The 21,520-nt window shown below is 32.5% G+C and overlaps 2 protein-coding genes across 3 annotated transcripts; both read right to left on the bottom strand.

Moving 5' to 3' along the window:
• Positions 1-3,205: 3,205 nt before the first annotated feature.
• Positions 3,206-6,454, bottom strand: LOC139883811 (nudix hydrolase 19, chloroplastic). Of its 2 annotated transcripts, XM_071867942.1 has the most exons (7): positions 5,816-6,454; positions 5,203-5,343; positions 4,999-5,103; positions 4,703-4,802; positions 3,882-3,974; positions 3,548-3,774; positions 3,206-3,459 (listed from the first exon to the last, which is right to left on the bottom strand). In XM_071867942.1, exons 1-7 carry the CDS (start codon positions 6,440-6,442, stop codon positions 3,454-3,456), a joined length of 1,299 nt encoding a protein of 432 aa, XP_071724043.1. In that variant the 5' UTR covers positions 6,443-6,454; the 3' UTR covers positions 3,206-3,453. The 2 variants fall into 2 exon arrangements, with proteins under 2 accessions (XP_071724043.1, XP_071724037.1); XM_071867936.1 differs by lacking the exon at positions 3,206-3,459 and having other exon boundaries at positions 3,466-3,774.
• Positions 6,455-12,664: 6,210 nt separating this feature from the next.
• Positions 12,665-14,160, bottom strand: LOC139847206 (zinc finger CCCH domain-containing protein 39-like). Its single transcript, XM_071836848.1, has 2 exons — positions 13,563-14,160; positions 12,665-12,897 (listed from the first exon to the last, which is right to left on the bottom strand). The coding sequence occupies exons 1-2, from the start codon at positions 14,158-14,160 to the stop codon at positions 12,665-12,667; spliced, it is 831 nt and encodes a 276-aa protein (XP_071692949.1).
• Between the last annotated feature and the right edge of the window lie 7,360 nt (positions 14,161-21,520).

Below are 21,520 nucleotides of genomic sequence, written 5' to 3'. Positions count from 1 at the left end.
TCTTTAATTCTCAAAATTTGTAATATGTGGTTTGTGAGAGAGATTTGAGATGGTGTTTTATGTGTTCAAGTAATGGTGTTGAAACTTGAGAACATATAAAAAGGTTATAAAAATGGAATCTAGTGGTTAATGGGGTTTGTTTTGTAGCGAAGTTACAGTATTACCCCTAGTGGTATTTTAATAATTTAATTATTGTGAAATTTCGAGGCTTTATCTGAATAAAAAATGAAGAGGAGGAGACCGAGTCAAAGAGAAAGGCTAACAAATTCAACAATGTAAATAGCTACAGCAGGGCCCATGACAGGGATAATTTTGACCATTAGTTGAATGATTGCACCTATATTTAAGCTTGAAAACTGTGGGACCTTGATTATTTAAAATTATTCAGGTTTAAATAATTTTTTAGAGAAATTATTGAAACTTTTAAGTTCCTCGTATTTTTATTTCAATATTTGCGTCGACGCGTTAAGGTATTATTTATTTCAATATTTTTATATTAAAAATTATTTTAAAAGATTGGCCTAAAAAATTAGTGTGTTTGTAATCACATGTAATTCAATATAGTAATAGTCATGTGATAATCGCATCTGACTAAAATGTAATTACACATGCAAAATAATAATCAAGTGGAATTGAATGTGAATTGTCATTTATACCTAAAATTACCTATTAATCGAATTATAAAAGGTTAGCCCATCGTATGACATGTTAAAAAAAATTTATGTCACTTTAGTGAGGGTGTTTACATCATTTTATATTTAAGTCAGTTATCTATAGTTTCTATTAAAATCCTATAATGATGATATCATTATTAGACTAATTCATTTGTTAAGGAAAAATTAAAAATAAAAAGAAAAAAATCTAAATCACTTAGATGATGTCATTAATATTAAGTATTTTATTATAAAAAAATTGCACTTATAGTAACTAATTATTTAATAACTTAAATAATGATGTCATTATTATTTTATATATTAATTACTTAATTACAAATTAGAAAACAAATAATATATTAATTACTTAATTACAAATTAGAAAACAACAACATAAAAACAAATAATATTTTTAAAACATGATCTTTCCGTTGAAGTATTTTTGGTCGAAATAGTAAAGTTATGTTTTTATTCTAATTCATAGTTAATTCTTTCTTAATTAAAGATATGTAATATATTATACGGAGTGCATATATATTAGATATAAACAAATAAACCCCAAAGATTTTCTTGGTGTGTGAGATGTAAAAGATGAGCATAAACAAAAGGTCAAGTTTTAGTATTTATTTTCGTTCGATAAAGATAAAATATACGGAGTATTTGTTTTTGTACAAAAGAAAAGGGTATTGTAGTAAGTTTTACTTCGATTTTCAAAGTTACAAATAATATTTGATATTGTTTTCGGATTATATACGGACTAGCATTCGATTGGTGTTGTAGTTCATTTATTCTGACCAAGTTAAGTAAAACAATATGTTTGTAAAAACAATGACAAGTTTCTTAGTTGGAATCCGTGGTTTCACGGGTCATTAGACTAAATGACTTTAACATTTAAATTACATTGAACTATTTCGTTTAAATAACCCGTGATATCACGGATCATTTCACTAGTGTGACTTTATTTCTCAAAAAATGTTGAACACGTGATAACCACGTGATGTCAATTTGTTTTGAGATTTAAGCGTAAAAGTGTTTTCTTGTTCTTTGTTTTTATCTATATAGTTTTAAAATTTTAATAAAAGAATTTGACATTTTATTTAATTTGCAGTTTCAAATATTTTACTTTTACAATTACATATTATTTGCGATTTTCTTAGCGATAGCCCTAACAAATGCCGTTAACGTACATTACAGGGTTGTACATAATGATTACTATTGACTTCTGGTTTAACAATTATTTTTGCGTGCAAACATTTTAAATAACTAAATTATGTGTGTTTAAATTGTAAAATTATAGAAGTATAACCTTATTTGATGTTGTTAACGTACATAGATGAATTGTACATAACGATTACTATTGACTTTCGGATCTATTCAGAATTCTAACCCGCTTCGCCTGCCCCTCGGGATGGTTAAGGATCGAGTTCTTGCAATGCGATTCGAGTTTCCTCCCGAAAGTGAGTTTCAACATCAAGTACATGACAAATGAGAGTATTCAATGCCGACTGTTGCCTTTAAAAAAAATAAAAAACTATTGACTTCCGTTTAACGATTATTCTTTCATTCAAACATTTTAATAACTAAAATGTCTTTATTGGTTAAATTATAAATAACTAAAGCTTAAACATATTTTAACCATTCAAAAACATATACTCCAATAATTATGTGTGTTTGAACAATTTAAATTACACTTTTGAAAATCTCTAGTTAACACTGGAGTTCAATCCCAAAGATTACATAGTTTTTACACTTTAGTCTTTAAGTAAAATATTGTGCAATAATGAAAGCTTCTGGGAAAAAGCACTTTAGTCTTTAAGTAAAATATTGTGCAATAATGAAAGCTTCTAGCAACTTTTTCCCATTATTTTTAGAAGCAAGGCTTCAATGTGTAGTCATTGGAGTTTGGAGATTGAACTCGAGTTTACACGAGATTCTCAAGTCTCCACCACGTGAATACCTCTTCACGTTAAACTTAATGCACCTTAACTTATCGTAAAACAATATAACTCAAAATTTCAACCATGTGTTGTACAACATATTGAGGCGAAAAAAACTAAAAATGCACAATTACTATCAAAGGGCCATTAGCCTAGCGTCCAAGCAGAGTAGCAGTATTGAGGTAACTCTTCAATTTTGAGTTGCAAGTTCTAGTCCTGGGTGGGAGCATTTATTTATATTAGTGCTTTAGTTACACAAGTGTGCATTTGTTTGCCTTTCAAAGAAAAAGAAACTTCCGACTTCTAAACTTTAATTTAACTTGAACTCATCTACTAAAGGAAACTGTAAAACGTTGAAGAACATGTTGTCCAAGCCATTTTGTCAAGGTAACATTCATGTCCCAGACTCCCAGCGTTTGTTAGTTTGCAAACATATAATTTCGGTTAGGTCATATGGAGATGGCATTTTGTTGATGCACATGGGAGGTACAAACACTAGACATGTTTATACATTGTTCATGGTTGCCTAGAGTCAAGGAAGGATAAACAAAGCAATATTAAAATTTTTGGAGCTGAATCTGTTGTTGTGCGACATGGCACGTATAATTAGCATGGAACGAGACAGATTTCAACGATAAGTTGAAGTGTCGAAATCTTATTGACCTTATGTTCAGCCGAAGCCGAAGGAAGTAAACATCGGAGTCAAGTTATTGAGAAGCTCTATCAGTATAAATATAAATGGACACGAATAATTCGGTATATTATTTATCAACCGTTACTATTTTCACGAAATGTAATATAAAATGTGCAGGTGTCGAGTCAACAAAACCACTCGTCCGCATCACCTTGGAAGGATTTGATGATTAAACCTGGAAGAATCAAGAAAAATAAAGTGATTCTTTGTTACAATTTTGATAAAACACTCCTCGTTTGTGTTTCGATGGCATTTACGCTGACCTGATAGGCCCACGAAGAAATTAGATGATGAGCAATCGCAAACGGTCCAGGGACAAACATGGGTGCGAGCTCTCCACTTTCCACATTAAAATCCGTCGCAAGATTTTGACCTTTCTCAACCCCTTTGCACATTTGATCTACTTTGTACGCTGATGTCTTTTGTGCTTTTTCATATTCGGCAAATGTCAACGCTTTCTTCACTTCTTCTCTACTATGCCATTTTGCATCTAAAGGATTATAAAAATAATCGCGAGTGAACTTAGCACTTCAAAAAGGTACAAAATAAGCAAGAAGAATATTTAAGTCTCGAGATATATTGTAAGTTAAAGATTACCTTCTAACTCCCTCTTGTCCACATTTATTTCGAGTGATATTGCGTATGCTAAAAACCCGATCATTAATTGGCATGGCATGCTATTAGGTCCAACTGCAAACGAATTATATAATTTTAACCATTCTATTGTTCCAATTTGGTTATGATATGGAAAGCCAAAAAGTGTTTGTATCATATCTTAGCTAGAATAGTAAGTATAAGTGACATGTGTACTCATCGTACAAATACCATTTGAGTGAGACTATATAAGACTGTCTATACTTCATCATGTTGGTAATATGGAAACCCTATCGAGTCATGGTATGCCGTATGCATGGTTGCAAACGGTGGATGAGGCGGCCGTTGCGGCGATGCGGCTGTTTGGTGACTACCCAGCCCGATTCAAAGAAAAATGTAATAAGTCGGGCAACGATCAAAAGTCGGGTCAAAGTCAGTCAACGTCGATCAAAAGTCTGACATTTTGTCTGGCCTTGTTCTAGTGTAAATGAAAATGCCAAACTCATTTAAAATTAGCTAAGAAAAACACCGACTTACAATCCCTTAAAGCTAAATTAACAAGTACACTATAGTTATAGAAAACATTATAAAAAACCTATATATTATTTAAACTAACACCACATCTATGTGTATATCATTTATTTTTAAAATAGTTTTGTTCAAAATATTTATATTTAATATATTCATATTTAAAGTCAACGTTGGTCAACGTCCATTTCAAAGGTCCTGATCGACTCGTCTCCATCTCGCGTCTTTTTCAACCTTGATGGTATGGTAGCATATATCCGTAGGAATATAAATATAAGAATGAAGTTAAGGCTAACCGGGCCATGGTTGGGAACTATGATAGACCACTTCACCAACTTGGATGCCAGTTTCCTCCAATGTTTCTCTCCTCACAGCCTCTTCTAAGCTTTCTCCTGGCTACACAAATCAAACTAAATTGATAACGAACATAGTTTAACTTTAAATGTGAAAATGACTAATTCCAAATACGAATTACTTGTATGGAGTGCTTTAGGAGAAAGACAGTAATAAACTAATCAATAATGATAACAAACCAATAGTCGAAACAAGGTTCTTAATATAAAATACGTAACGTATGGAATTTAAGCCCTGCCTCTAGAAAGCCCGCGAGACAACTCCACATTCTAGGCACGAATCTCGACTGTTTACTTAAAAGTGCTCGATCATTCTCTTTATCTATGACCAGCATAATGACAACCTAAATTGATCCAGAAATAGAAGTTAGATAATACATATTATCAACAATCATCCTCGAGCTACTAAAGAAATAAAATATGTGAAAGGTCAAATAGCATACTGGGTCAACTCGAGGGTAGATTCTTTTCTTGCAAGAATCTTTTATACATTGCTTTCTTGTCCCTGCTTCGGCTGGAACCAACATTTCACCACAAGATCCACAAAATCGAGATGTATTATGCCATTCCAATAGAGCTCTGGCCTACAAATATGTTCCAACAATTGGTAATCTGAATCTTAGGGTGTTGCATATTATCGTTTCAAGATAGTAAAGTAAATTAGGCATGAAGATAATATATCACACGAGATCTATCTTTCACAATCCAAATTTAAGAATTTGATTTGTGTTATGATAAGGTTATTCGTTTAAAATTTTATGTTTCATTAAAAAAATTAGTAGCATATACATTAGAATCCCAAATTAACTAAATATCAATATCAATGTTCTTCAACAATTATTAGCCTTCCATCACATTCTTTCTTACCTATACAAGTAACTTTATTCATAGCCAATTGGTTTCAGTTGGAACATTCAAAATCATCAGTTACATTATTTCATGATCATATATCACAATTAATTATCTACAGCGAACTATAATTCTATATTAATCATATAAATATATATTTCACCACAAATAAAAAAAAAAAAAATATACAAAAAAAGGGAAACTTACATGACCAGCTATAGCAAGTTCACCCATAGCACTATCATCAGCCCAATCAGTAGCAACCATCAAAGTCCTTAATTCTACAAAACAAAATTGTCTACTCCCAAATTTCTCAACCAAACTAAACCCTTCAGAAACATCAATTGCCCAATATACAACACCATCATCATCATCATCATCATCATCATCATCATCTTCTTCTTCATTTTCTTTATTTTTACAACCCAAATAAACCAACAAATCATCACATAGTTTTATCTCACTACCCTCCAAAACATCCTTGAAATCAACAAAATTCAACCAACCCAGATGCCATTTCTTGACTGAATCACCAGTTGACCCAGTTAAAGGTCTGCCCTTTCTAAAAGGTAGGACCTTGAATTTTGGGGAAGATGGTTCTTGGATATGGGTATCACCCGAAAGAAGAATCTTTAGGGTTTGAAGAGCTGAGGTTGGTGAAACCGGGTCGGTTGGTTTTGGGGTTTTGGATCTTATTGGGTTACCTGCAAAAACTGGTGATTTCAGGTTTATTGACATTGTGGAGATATAACAGGGATTGCTGGTGGTTATTGATCTTATTGGTGATGGTGATATTAAAATGGTTTTAGAGATAAAAGTTAATTTTGAAAACATGTCTCCCTATTCTTCCCATTTTTACAAGAAAAAGACTTCAAAGAAAGAGTGCTGAGTAACACCACATTGTCAAGAGGCACGTGGAGCTTTCAACCACCTAGTAATACACAAAAAAATCTTTACTTTTATTATTATTATACTAGATTTATGAGCTCGTGCGTTCCACAGGGACTCATCCGCAAACATTATTGGTTTTTAAACTTATATATTAAATAACGATTTTATAGGAAAAGGGTCAAAAGTATGGTTGTGGTCGAATTGGTAAAAAAATGTTTTTGTAAATAACACATTAGTAAAACTCTGATAAATTATTTTATTCATAGATTGATTACAAAACATAAAGTTATGAATTGATGTAGACATGAAATACCATACTATAAAAAGTGTGTAATAAGTTAAGTGAAATTAATGTTGCCTTAAATGTATCAAATTGAAGTTTATCCAAGTAAAATTCAGCATGTTTTGCTCAATCCTTTGGACATGTTTCCGGTTGTTTTTTATAAATATTATGAATAGCAAGAGATAAACTGCACCCATTTGATCAAAGCCTACAATGAAACAATTACAAAGTGTTAACAAATAAATTTAATCAAAGTCTACAATGAGACACCACTTCCATGTTTCATTAAAATTATCATTAAACAGTAGATGCATTTATTAAAATAGACTCGAAGTATAAACATAGATATCGAATTAAAATATCGGAGTGCTACAGTATCCAACTTGGTCAAACTATCATTGATACAAAACTCGACAAAAAATAATAATTCTCTTTTTATGACCTTATGAACTGTTAAGGCTAGTCTATATCATATTGCAGTTGTACATGTTACGTTAAGTAAAGGAGAAAAGTGAAAAGCAATAACTATGCAATATCAAGTGGTTTTTTATCCAAGTTCCTGCTCGGTCTGATAGTACAATGCTGATGCATCCATGAATCTATTGTGTTAGTGCCCTGCCCATTGGGCTACAAAGTCTACAGCCTAAACGTGTTAGATAGTCATGTTAGTCATGACCAACACATTTGGTAAATGCTTAGTAAATTAGCTTGGATACTGCCTGATTTATTTCAAATAAAGGTCTTTGGTGCATTGTCTACACACCATGTATTTGGCTACTTATTAGACATACATGGTACTTAAGGTAGATTAGCTTTTTAGAATACAACAGTAGTTAATATAAGTCTTATTAGACACCAAACTAAAACTAACAATGTTTATAAAAGAGCCAACCATAATAATAAAATCTTGATATGGTCGTTTATCTTTAAATGAGCAGTTCAAGTTGCCAAATGTGCTAAAAGTAAGATTGTCTTCTATTACTAATTAGTCAAAGTGTGACAACAACAACAACGATACCCTATTCCATCAAAGTGGAGTATGGGTATTAGTCAAAGTGTAACAACCCATAAGTAAAAAATAAATAATAAGTTCAACTAAATGTTTCTGATCCGTCAATTTTAGTAACGGATAAACATACCTGCTTGAATGCTTGAAAGTTTGCTGAACTGCATTTGTAACAACTTAACTGCATTAATTTTGTAACTCTCAATATTAGGTATAAGTTATTGACACAGTGGCAATGACACCTAATGTTGTATGATATATCAAAGTTTATAACATCCAGAATATACGAACAACGAATACATGGGAGAATCTCAACATATATAATTGTAGTGTGAACACAATGTCACACATATTATAGATGGTTATTTAGTTGGTATCATGTTTTGATAGTGGTTGATAAACAAACACTTTTTGACTAATAGATATTTCACATCTAATTGTAACTTTGTCGATATGTTGACCGGATGGGACAAGTTCATTTTTGCTTTATATAGCCCGGTGCAAAATCAATTTTAATGGCCAAAACCTCTTGCTGAATTCATGAATTTGAGAACTTGAATAAACTTCTCTGAAACTCAACGTAACTCAAGTGGTTATTTCAACCCAAAAGGTCTGTTCAGTCAAGTGATTCGTTATAACATATTTGAAGTAAGTATATTCAATATGTTCATTATGACTTTACTAATAAGGCAGTAAAAGAATTAATTAGTGTGAATTTACTAACCAATGGGACTTGAATCATCCTTGAAATTAGCTAGTTGAAGAACACGCCGTCGGAATTGAAAATTTAGATGTTCTCGAAAAGTAGGATCACCCGCCCTTATCGTCATAGGAATAACTATCAGAGTCTTTAGTGCCACCTGTCGAAAAACCAAACCGTGAATAAACAGATAAGAAAGATGTAACTAACGATGAAACAGATTACATGGGCTTTATCGGGTCAAACGGGGTCGAAAGTTTGGCTAACGTATATTCAAATGTTTACATTGTTCCCAAATACTTGTATTTGCAAGAAATCATATTGATATTTTAATATTTTAGCTTATTAGCCATTTTAATACATTCATTAATTACAAAATCCAATGAGATAGATCAGAACTCCAATCGGTCAGCCCAAATTGACCCGTCGAACCCCGTTTGACCCGTCAACAACCATTCAGTACATCACATCAGAAGTAGTAAGTCTTTGCCTACACTTGCGCTTCTGCATGAAAATGTCACCGTCATGTACCACACAAAGCATTAACGACTCAATAATTTTGACAACCAAGCGTCAAAGGGTACATGTTTGCCTAGTTTTGACCTTATATGACCCATTTTGACTTGCATTAGACAGTTAGTTGATCTGCAAAGTGGAGAAAGTGTAGACAAAAGGTTCAAACTGAGTGATATACAAACAGTTTGAAAATGAAAACCTGACCATATATATATACTTTTTATATTCAGTTAAAAATAACTTACCACCAAACTTCTTGGTCTTTCCAAACTGAATGATTAAAAACGCAGATTCTTCAGGTCTAGATGCTTTCAGAGTATCTAAAAAAGCTTTCATATATTTTGCCCACAATGTGTAGGACAACACATTACCACTAAGAATATGAAAAAATAATTATTAATATAAGTGGGTAGTAAAAATGCACAATTTAATGTTAAATCATATAACAAATTAAAGTTTAATTAAAAGAAAGGGTAGTTATTACTCTAGATCCTTCAACTCTAAATTGATATTTGTATTTTTTCGGATCATCTATGTTGCCATACTGCTTCTCTTCACTGTAAGTCTGCACTCTACCAATTACATCTGCACTTTGATGTTACAATTAATATATGTCAATTTAAATAGACATCAAATAGTGTAAGTTTAATATGTTTTCTTATTGTAAACAATTACTGGACCTGCAGTAACTCCTCCTTTTAACTGGCAAGTGATAAGATTAGTAAATGGGATGAATTTGAAACCATCCGGACCAGTCCACTCATTTGGTTCAAAGATGACCTATAAGTGATCATCAACTTGGAATCGTGAGACCAATGGATGGTTTTACGTTTATATGGAATGTACGACAAATCCCTTATATAGGAGGTAGTGGCCCTGCTCTTTTAAGATACTTTATATCTCGACTTTAGAATATTCTTAATGGTAAGCCCAATCCGTTCTCCCTAAAAGTTTCAATAAGTAATTGTTTATATTGTGGATACAACATGGCTGAGTATGTATTTTTGACAAATTTTATGTATGTACATTTCTCTACTCAAAACCTCAGGTCCGAGGTTCCATGGATCGCCACTGTCCACGAAAGCGTTTAAGACCCAAAACCGGTATGACCATATTCTGCTTGGACAAAGGCCTTTTTTACACTGTGACCCAAAACCATTAGACCATGAACCTGTTATAGTGTTATGACCTTATTCCGTTGTGAACACATGATCTGTAGTTCTTTAGGGCTACTCATCTCATATTAAATTATTCATGTCAAATTGCAATAAGTTTATTACATGTGTGCAATACCTTAATATATGTTTAACCTCGAGAAGGTGCTTGTACAATACATCATAGCCTCCATATATTCATGCTTCTTAAATTCTAGTGGAAAAATCTGCACACACAACACCATTTACTTTAATACACCTCGGACACACCATTCGTATGTAGGTAAACCTCTTATAAATTTAAATAAAAAGAGAAATTGCAAAAAAGTTGAATCTGCCAAACCCAAATTAAGCCTGTTCATAGAACTCATGTGCAGATCATAAATCAACTATAATTGATTACAAAAAAATAATAATAATAATAATAATAAGTACTCGAAATCAAAAAGAAGAAGAATAGATTATTGTATCAAAAAAATAATACCTGCAAGTATATGATCATTCACATCGTTTGATGATAAAATAGAGAAACTTGCGTATTTTATGAAGTAATTTACAAACATGAAGTAAATTACCTAAAAATTTGTGAAGTTGTGATTTTCTTATCGGATTCGTTAGAACCAGAATGTTGAAAGGGATATTTTATCAAGAAATAAGAATACCTTTAAATGTGCATCGTTGGAAACCCTAATCATCAGCAGCTTAAATCAAAGAAAGAGATGGAAAGATCGAAGAATCACACAGCGCATAATCAGTTAGTATTCGTATTAGGTCCTGCAACAAATGAACCTGTTATTTATCAAAAGATAGTAACGATATGACAAAAACCTGTAAAAAAGATAGTAACGATAAAGCAAACCTGTAAAATTCAAACTGCTTCTATGTATTCATATTAACTGCTCCTTACAATTGTTAAATCACGACAAAAATCTAGTAAAATCATAAACCCTTACCAGAAAAAAAGAAAAAAAAATGCAAAAACTATTTTCCTTATTTATAGATCAAACTTTAAACAGAAATTACAGAAGCCAAAACAACCTCTAACACTACCAAATGTGAACAATCGAATAAACTAAATATATATGCAAACATTGATTAATAATTATTGAAAAAATTGTCATCAAATATATATGCAATTAGAAAACTAACATGTATTAGCTGAAAAAAAACCCAAATAATGGCCGCTCAAATCAGTGCTTAATTAGGGTTGACGAACGGCGACACACCAAAACAATAAAACACCTGCAGCAGCGTCGATTTATGCTTGAGGATGAATACAATGTTCAAGTAAATAAGATTTACTTTACCGAATGAATGATTTGGCGATGATTTTGATAACCCTAATTCAGCATCTCTAGTAAGAAAACCCTAAATCGCGATGGAGAACTAATGAAGTAATCATCAACATCCATATCCATATTGTTGTTGAAATCTGTGGAAGATGAGAAATCACCATAATTTTTTGAAAAAAATATCAAAGGAGGCGGTTTTGATAAAAATGAGTAAATAACTAAATATGCCTGAAAATTTGGGGACACGCGTAAGTTGTTGGATTTTTCTGAATTTTTTAATTGTAAACTCTGACAAAAAGGTATTGTGTGAGAATGAATAATGGGCTGACACATGGCTGTTTTATGCCTGTGATTTATCAAGATAAAAGATTCGTATAAATAAATTATAGGATTAATGTTTTCTAGGCCTAAATGGTTTTAGAATTTGTTTGTTTAGCTTTGTAAAAATTTTATTAGGGTCAATTTAATACATGTTTGTATTTGTATGCCAATTAGATTAACGGATCTAATGAAGCATGTTTGTTAAGGTCTACACCACTTTGTGACTCAATTGATTTTGGATCTTTTTAATTTTAGTATATATTTTTCATGAAAAAACTACTCGTATTAAACAAGTTGTAATATTTTTCCTACTCGAGTTATCCGAGATGACGAGTAATACAAATTCATACACTATTCTGGTTATTCTCTGACTGTTTTCAACCTTTTTCTAGCCACTACAAAAATTCGAATTTGAAAACTTTTGTAAGGATATCAAAGCCTCAACCATCGAGCTATCTTGTAATGGTACAACCCATGATATATTATGTTTATATTGAAAATCCCTAACGGCAATGAAGAAAGTGTTAAGTAATACTAAAAGCTTAAAAATGTTTATTGTCGACAACTTTGAAATAATGTTTCTTAGTTAAAGAGGCCAAATTGGTTGGGTGAAATGAGCAAAGAACCAAAGAGTAACACAAACATACATAACAAATTCATGCATACAAAACAGAGATATTCAAAGAACCAACTTCCAGATTTATATTATTCAAACGTCTAGTTGGCAAAAAAGACATGTATATGATTTCCATCCCACTATACAAGTTTTTAAGTAAAAAAAAAAAAAGCAACAAAAAGAAGAAAAAACCCATCTTAAAGAAATACCAAAAAAGACTAAAAGTTGAAATATCTAACTCCACATCATTTAGTTGTCGTTTCAATGATTTTCAGGCTTAGTTCAGCTCATCCTCTTCATCATTAATCCAATCTCCATAAATGCGCTTCACCTTCTTCCCTTTTAACTTCGAAAAACCCCTTCCTACACCTCGCTGTACACCAACATCAGTAGCGCAATCAGTAATTACCGGAGGTTTTGTGATGGGACCATGCACCACATTAGTTGCAACCGAACTGCCAACATAAGGCTGCACAACACCATCCGCACGTGCAACTGGGGTATTTATCTCTGAAAAATGAAGAACAAGACAGGTCAGACCAGTTAGCAATTACAAATGCATGACGATAAAGGTGCATCATCGTTGTACATTCATGATGCAATTTCAAGAGTTTAGCACACATGTTGTATATTATTGAATGCACAAAAATGTATAAACATACACATATATGAACCGAATAACGACACTTATATTACTAACAATTTGAATTCTACTTGCCATTTTAGCGGGTCTTATTTTGTTGGTCCCTCTCATTCAAGTAATGTAAAAGTGATCATTTATATCCTTTAAATAGGACCCACAAAAATGAATTCATAAAGCTCTCACTTTGAGCTGATTAACACTCTTTTTTGTATATATTGATCTACTGAGTAAACAGAACAAGAATCTAAGACATTGACTAATTTAAAGATTGAAAACCACAAAAGCTGGAATCTTTATACGCAAAAAGACCAAAAGCTCGCATCTTTATACGCAAAAAGACCAAAAGCTCCTACCTTTGCATACAAAATAAGCTTCTATATGAACCCTGAACTAAAGGTAAACAAAATAACAAAATCTCCATCTACAAATATGTGTAATTCATCATGATTATACAAAGTGTCTAATTTTCACATTTGTTGTATAATATCTCATTTATGCATAAACTATAAACAGAGTGAAAGTGGATGTGTACCTGCAACCTCATGAGCAATGCTAACAGAAGCTTGTCGAAACTCAGGCCTAGTTTGACCACGGTCAACCACAGGCTGAATGTGGATCATAGAACTCTCTCTTGTTTCGTTCTTGAACTTCGCAGGGCTTTCATGAAGAAAATTACACTTGTCTCCATACGGGCATTCATCTCCATTATAAAACTTCCTACAAATCCGCATTTGATGAATGATTTTCTGATCATCGTTCCAATTACAATTTCCATTTACTACTTTATTATTATTATCCCTCACATATTCTTGCCAATTTGGTGGTGGCTCACGTAAATCTTTAGGCCCGTGAGCAAAAGTACAATTATCGCCGTTACGACACATTCCATCTAAAAACTTCTGACACATTCGAGTCTTGTAAAATATATGAGTGGTTCCTCTGTTCATAGGGACGTGTGGGGCGTTGGGACGTTGACTTGGGAAGGTCAAAGGTGTAGACTTTTGAGGGTTTAAATTGACTTCTGAAATTCTAGACCTCTTGTTCGAGTTTTCAAACTGGGAGTTTGAGCCATTGTGTTGAGGGATGAATTCACCTTCACCATTGTTGACACCATGAAAAGGATATCGCATCATCTTGAGAGATTAGTCTGTAATTAAAAAGTTTTTAGTCAAATTTAATCACTACTGTAAATTGATCATGATACAATACTAGAAAAAACATGCAAAACTTGGCGAAAACAAAAAAAAAAACATCAAAGATATATTAGTAATGCAAGAATGTGGTTTAATTATATTATATAAACTAAGAGTAACATCAACAGACAAATACTGTAAATAATAAATTATAAATAATAAATAAAAATAATGAAAACAAACAGAGTTACATTACAAGCCAAAGATCAATAAAACAAGAAACAGGGTAACAAATAAAAAGTTATGATCAATAAAATTTTCAGATTTCAACATTATTTTTTGTGATGAATTAAAACCAATTTCGATTTCTAAGGCTACAAGACTACATATTACATATACAAAAAATATATTTAAAAAAAAAAAAAAAATCCCAAAAGTATTTTGGATACAATAATAATAACCTGGTAACGATGGTGACAGTTCATTCATTCATCATAGGTTAATAAATTAAAAAAAATCACATTCAAGATTTAGATATATCAAAATTTGGGCTTCAAACCAAAAAATAACTAAAAGACTACAACAAAAAGTAAAAAATCATTTATTTATTTATTAATTATATGAAAATAAAATATAAATTAAAATTTAACCTGAACAAATGCTGATGATCAGAGGACGTTCTTGAGGGGGACTGATGAATACCAGAAACAAGAATAATAATTTCGTAAACCCTAAAAAGATTGGAGAGAGAGGGATTAAGAAGTTTGTATATATATATACATAAAATAGTGAATTATATAAAAACAAATGTGATTAAGAATTAATTCTATGATTGTAGATATATATATATATATATATATATATATATATATATATATATATATATATATATATATATATATATATATATATATATATATATATATATATATATATATATATATATTAATGTTTATACACATATGGAAGGTAGAATTCATATGTGTTTGACCAAAGAGGGGTTTTAGGAACGGACTAAACCCTAAAATCTTCATCTTAAACGGCTAACCTTCCAATCGTTATCAAATGAGGATTTTATTCCTTAATTAAAATCTACATTTAAATTTAATTTAATTATTACTCCGTATATATATTATTATATATTTACATTTTATATTTATATTTATATTTTTTTTATATTTATATCGGTAGAATAACAAGGTGCATTAATCTTACTCATCCTAAAATTTACATAATTTATTTATTATTTATAACTTAGAAATTAGATAATGGTTCAAATATCTGATTTTATTTATCTATAATGTTTTAAGGAGAATGCTGAATATTTAACAATACCATATTTAAATTTATAAACTTTATCTAATTAATTATAAAGTGTAATTATTTTTTTATCGACTTTCCTTATTTGGTATTAATGTTATTTATGGTATGTTTGAGTTATAAATATGAAATTGTATTATATTTGGTATGCTTTTCATGTTTTAAATTTAAGATAACTATTTTAATGCTAGTTTATTTTGTGGATAATTTTATTAAAACTTACCGGCATTGTTATATCTTATAGTGGAGTGATATATAGATAAATAATTTTTATATGTACACAATTATATATGTTTAGTATTGTACAATACAATACTATAAAACATAATTTGTATACATATAAAAAAAATAGTTGTGTAAATATTATACCCTATTTTATATGACTTCCCTTTATTATTTACAAAAGTTAAGTTGTAAGAAATAATAACGAATATAATATAATAATACATCTTTGAATTTGAGATAGCATTTAAGCATTAATTGCTTCCCATATTTAATATCATCATCACTCAAGAAAAGATATGGTCGTGTTTCGTATTTATTGAGATGTTTTGTGTAGGAACTATTAGAGGCTTTTCTAATGTTGTTAAAATCCGACACGACTAACGAAAAGATCTATCTCGAACCATAATCGGATTTTGCTTTGTCATCTGAAGACTCGGTCTCGAGAATCCTCATTTATCTAAGTTATTCTCTCAACATTTGCATTTGCATCAGAGTAAACAAGATCATCATTATAGCTTATGAACCAATCATATTCCTCATCAGTAGTGCTCTAGATTGAGACTCTCTTAAATTTTAGAATCAGAATTCTTAGTCTCCATTGGCACTATCACAACCCTTATTTGATTGTGTTGTCCAGAAAAAAGGTTTTGATAGCATATTCTTTTAGGCTCAGAACAAGTTCTTGAAAAATATCCTAACTCGCCACGATTATAACATCTTACAGTCTTAATGTCAAAACCATAAGTTGTATCTTTACTAGCAGATAAATTCTTTTTTCAGTTCTTCTCGTGTACTCATTTGCCCTTTTTACGGCTTTCGCCATAGCCCACATGATATCAGTACGGTCCATCTGATCCTTATCTATATGTTCATAATCCTCGACCGTGAGATGGTTATTCCCTCTTAGCAGCAAGCAACTTATCATACGAGTTCACTACATGGGCTACCAAAGCCATATCCTCATCGACAACTTCAAAAGTTGTCCTTTTGAATTTCTCAGTCTTCAGCTTATTTGTGTTGGCTTCAGGAGCATGCAGTGGGGGTGGATATGATTGGTGAGTACTTAGTCCTACATTGTACGTATATTGTGGCTAACTATACCTCTCAGTACTTGAATCAAAAGTTGTCTGCAACGGAGTATGTGCAAACGAGGAAGTGGAAATTCCAGAACAATGTAGGGTAGGATCTTGGACTTCATTTAATCTCTTTTTCGGTTCTCATAATCCAACTCTTGCTCTTTCTGTTGGAATTCATCATATAAACAAGTTTCATGTACATATATGTCAAAACCCGATTTTAACATTAAGCGGAAGCATATTTAAAACCAAATTAATATGAAGTTTAACCTTTTAAACATGAATTCCAAAACCATATCAAGTCTAGAAAATGTGCTTACAAAGTAAAAGAGCTAGTAAAGAGGATATACCTACTCCAAGTTAGGAGGTTAAAAGGATGATGAAGATGATGAAGAAGATGATGAATAAGCAAGCTCCAAAACTATGAAACCTCAAGAGATAATACCCCAAACTTGTCACCAACACTTAGCCTTTGGTTAGGATTTAATTACCACTTGAAAATAAGCTTGCAAACCACAAAATGAACTCTCTTTCTCTCCCTATACCTCACGGCCTAAAGACGGCAGCAAGGAGCAGAATGTGCAGTTTTTTTGTTAGTTTAAATGTGTATTGCAAGCTCACATTGAGTCAAGGCCCTTGGTAAACTAATAGGCATGTACCTTGGCACTTGTGTGGTCTTAAAATAAACAAAACAAGCATGGGTGTGGCATCTTGGAGACCAAAATTCTGCACACCACATATATATTTTATAACAAGATTTATTTTATAAAACTTGTATATATTTTATAAAACTTGTATAAAATAAGCATGTATTTGTTATTTGTAATTATTTTATAAACCATTTTATAAAATATAACACAACATAATTATTTAAACCTATAAATAATTAAATCCACATCATATATAAATTATCCAAATAATTTATCTCAAGTGATCATAATTTAGAAAACCGATTTTCTAAAGTTCAAGTGTCGCGTATTCATTTAACAATCCAACCGTTAAAATAAATACGTATAAAGTGTTGGTAAGCTTGTTATTGGGTATGACCCGACTTGGATCATAACATAGTGGCCACGTTAATTTATTATGTCTCTCGGGCATACGAAATACCTTCAATCTCCCACTTGCACGAGAAACATAAGAAATTAATGCAAGTGATGGATACCACATAACGACCGTCCATCACCCCCAATATGTTATGACTTTGTGCCATTCAATAACATCATCCCTTTCGAGTTCCCGTCTCGAATATGAATAGGTGAATCTTTTCATTATATCCTTTTGTCCTAGATGTCATGTTAAATCCAAGAGACATAGAGTGATCACTCTCTTATAGATTTAACTTTATCAGGCCTTAGACATCTGACTCTCAACAAATAAGAGGGACAAATTCCATCTTGGCTACATACGTCCTAGACACTACACTTTGTACCATACCTGAAGCCTCCCTTATGAGCTACCTTTTCAGAATAGCGAAGGAAAGAATCAAGGTACGATATTCGGTGAATATCTGAACCCAATATGTATCTCAGGTCAGAGGATACAATGATATTCTCCTTTACTCAAGATTACATGTGATCAACCACAAAGGCTCCATACAGTAAATCATGAGAGCGGGTCTTCCAATATTTGTATCCCACAAATATCTATGAACCTTGGTTGCAACCTTGCCCTACATTCACCAATTGAATGTTAACCAATCCAAGTTCATAATAGTCTAGACCTCACACTTGTTCCCACAAATGTGATCAACTACGGAATTTAGAATAATTATTTATTCATGGATAAAATATGCAAAATTGGAACATAACTCAAAATTAAAATAATACCATAATTATATTAATGAGTTTGAACTTATTCGTTCTGTTACAATACATAAAATAGATCATTTCCAATCACTAGAATATCGAAGCCCTAATGCACAAACATGTCCCTCATGTTTTGGCCCATGTAAAATCTTCGTGAGTGGATCCACAACATTATGATCTGTGTGAACTTTGTGAATACATATCTTTCCTTTTCCAACCTCATCCCCGATGTAGTTGAATCTCCGCTCAATGTGACGAGTCTTTTGATGAGCACGAGGTTCCTTGATTTGAGCAATCGCACCCTCGTTGTCACAAAAGATCTCAAGAGGGTCCTGAATGGAAGGGACCACTCCTAAGTCGTCGATGAATTTCTTCATCCATGCAGCTTCCTGAGCTGCCAATGATGCGGCAATGTACTCCGACTCTGTAGTGGATAACGCAACAACATCCTGTTTTGAACTCTTCCAAGAGACCGCACCTCCATTTAACATGAAGACATAACCAGATTGTGATCGAGAATCACCTCGGTCAGTTTGGAAGCTCATGTCCACGTAACCTTTTACAGCGAGTTCCTCCTCACCAGACCCATATATTAGAAACATATCCTTAGTCCTCCTAAGGTATTTCAATATACTTTTAACAGCAACCCAATGACTGTTTCCTGGGTTATTCTGGTATCTACTTGTCAAGCTTAGAGTGCATGACACGTCCGGTCTAGTACATATCATTGCATACATGATTGACCCAATAGCAGATGCGTATGGGACATTTTTCATCCTCTCTTGTTCATCTTTTGTGGTAGGACATTGAGATGAACTGAGAACGGTTCCTCTTTGAATAGGTACCAAACCTTTCTTAGAGTTTTTCATCTTGAACCTTTTCAAGACTTTATCAATGTATGTACTTTGACTTAAACCTATCAATTTCTTGGATCTATTCCTATAGATCCCTATCCCCAATATATATTGTGCTTCTCCAAGGTCCTTAATGGAGAAGCAACTTTTAAGCCAAGTTTTGACTCCTTGCATTGTGGTAATATCATTCCCAAATAACAATATATCATCCACGTATAGTACGAGGAACATGATGGTGCTCCCACTAGCCTTCTTGTATACACAAGCTTCATTACCATTTTTAATGAAGCCAAATTTCTTTGCCTCCTCATTAAAACGATGATTCCACATTCTAGATGCTTGTTTCAATCCGTAGATTGATTTCTTTAACTTGCATACCTTTTTAGGATGTTTCGGATCAGCAAAACCTTCGGGCTGTACCATATAGATATCTTCCTCAAGATATCCATTTAGGAAAGCGGTTTTGACATCCATTTGCCATATTTCATAGTCATAGTGAGCAGCAATGGCAAATAATATCCTAATAGACTTTAGCATTGCCACATGCGAGAAAGTTTCATCATAGTCAATCCCTTGAGTTTGAGTGAAACCTTTTGCTACAAGTCTAGCTTTGTATGTATCCAAGTTTCCATGTATGTCAGTTTTCTTCTTGAAAAGCCATTTGCAATCAACTAGCTTAGAGCTAGGGGGTTGCACAACAAGTTCCCAAACTTGGTTTTCATACATGGATTGCATCTCGGCGTTCATGGCTTCCTGCCATTTGTCTTTATCAATCCTTGATAAAGCATCTTCGTAGTTTGTGAGTTCATCCAAATCAACCGTATAGCAACCATCCACGAGAAAACCATATCTCTCAGGAGGATTACTAATCCTACTAGATCTTTGAACATCTTGTATACTTTGATCAACCACTTGATCATTCTTAACATTTTCATGTTGAGTGCTTGTGTCAACCAATTGTGTATCATCTATTTGATCTTGAACCTCTTCAAAATCTATCTTCCTTTCACTATTTCCTTCCATTAAGAACTTAGTTTCAAGGAATTCCGCCTTTCGAGCAACAAATACATTTTGCTCGGTCGGATCATAGAAATAGTATCCCATATCATCCTTGGGATATCCTATGAAGATACACTTCGTGGATCGAGCGTGCAACTTATTAGCATTATAGCGCTTTGGATAAGCTTCACATCCCCATACTTTTAAGTATGATAGAGAAGGAGGTTTTCCAAACCACATCTCATGAGGAGTTCGTTCCACTTTCTTGGTTGGGGCCATATTTAAAATACGAGCCGCGGAGCTTAGACAATAACCCCAAAATGATAGAGGTAACGAGCTTCTTGCCATCATAGATCGAAACATATCCATTAGGGTTCGGTTCCTCCTTTCGGACACTCCATTAAGTTGAGGTGTCCCTGGTGGAGTAAGTTATGAGATAATTCCATAACTCCTAAGATGATCTTGGAAAGCATCGCTTAGGCATTCACCTCCTCTATCGGTACGAAGTACCTTAATTGTCTTATTGAGTTGATTTTGTACTTCGTTTTGATATTCTTTGAATGCTTCAAAAGTTTCGTCCTTGTGTCTTAATAAGTAGACATATCCGAAACGACTAAAGTCATCAATGAAAGTAACAAAGTATCTTTCACCATTCCTAGTCATGGGCTTAAAGGGTCCACATACATCCGAATGTATTAATCCCAATAAGTCTTTAGCCCTTTCATTGGTCCCTTTGAAAGGTGCTTTAGTCATTTTGCCTTGTAAACAAGATTCACATACATCAAACGAGTCTATCTCATTTGATTTTAAAAGTCCATTCTTTTGAAGTGTATGCATTCGGTTCTTATTTATGTGACCAAGGCGACAATGCCATAAGTAGGAATCACTCAAATCCCTTTTGAGTTTCTTGGTGCTTGTATGGTATATTGAGCTACTAGATGATGTGTCATCATGAACCAATTCATAAATTCCATTTGAAGGCGAAGCCTTAAAATAGAATACATTATCTAAATAAACGTGGATATCATCATTAACAAAATTAAGATTAAAACCACATTGTTTCAAACGGGAAACT

This window comes from Rutidosis leptorrhynchoides, chromosome 1, assembly GCF_046630445.1.
Source record: "Rutidosis leptorrhynchoides isolate AG116_Rl617_1_P2 chromosome 1, CSIRO_AGI_Rlap_v1, whole genome shotgun sequence".
NCBI classification, from domain to species: Eukaryota; Viridiplantae; Streptophyta; class Magnoliopsida; order Asterales; family Asteraceae; genus Rutidosis; species Rutidosis leptorrhynchoides.
Note: the sequence above shows the minus strand (reverse complement) of the source record. Positions and strands in the feature narration are given on the sequence as shown.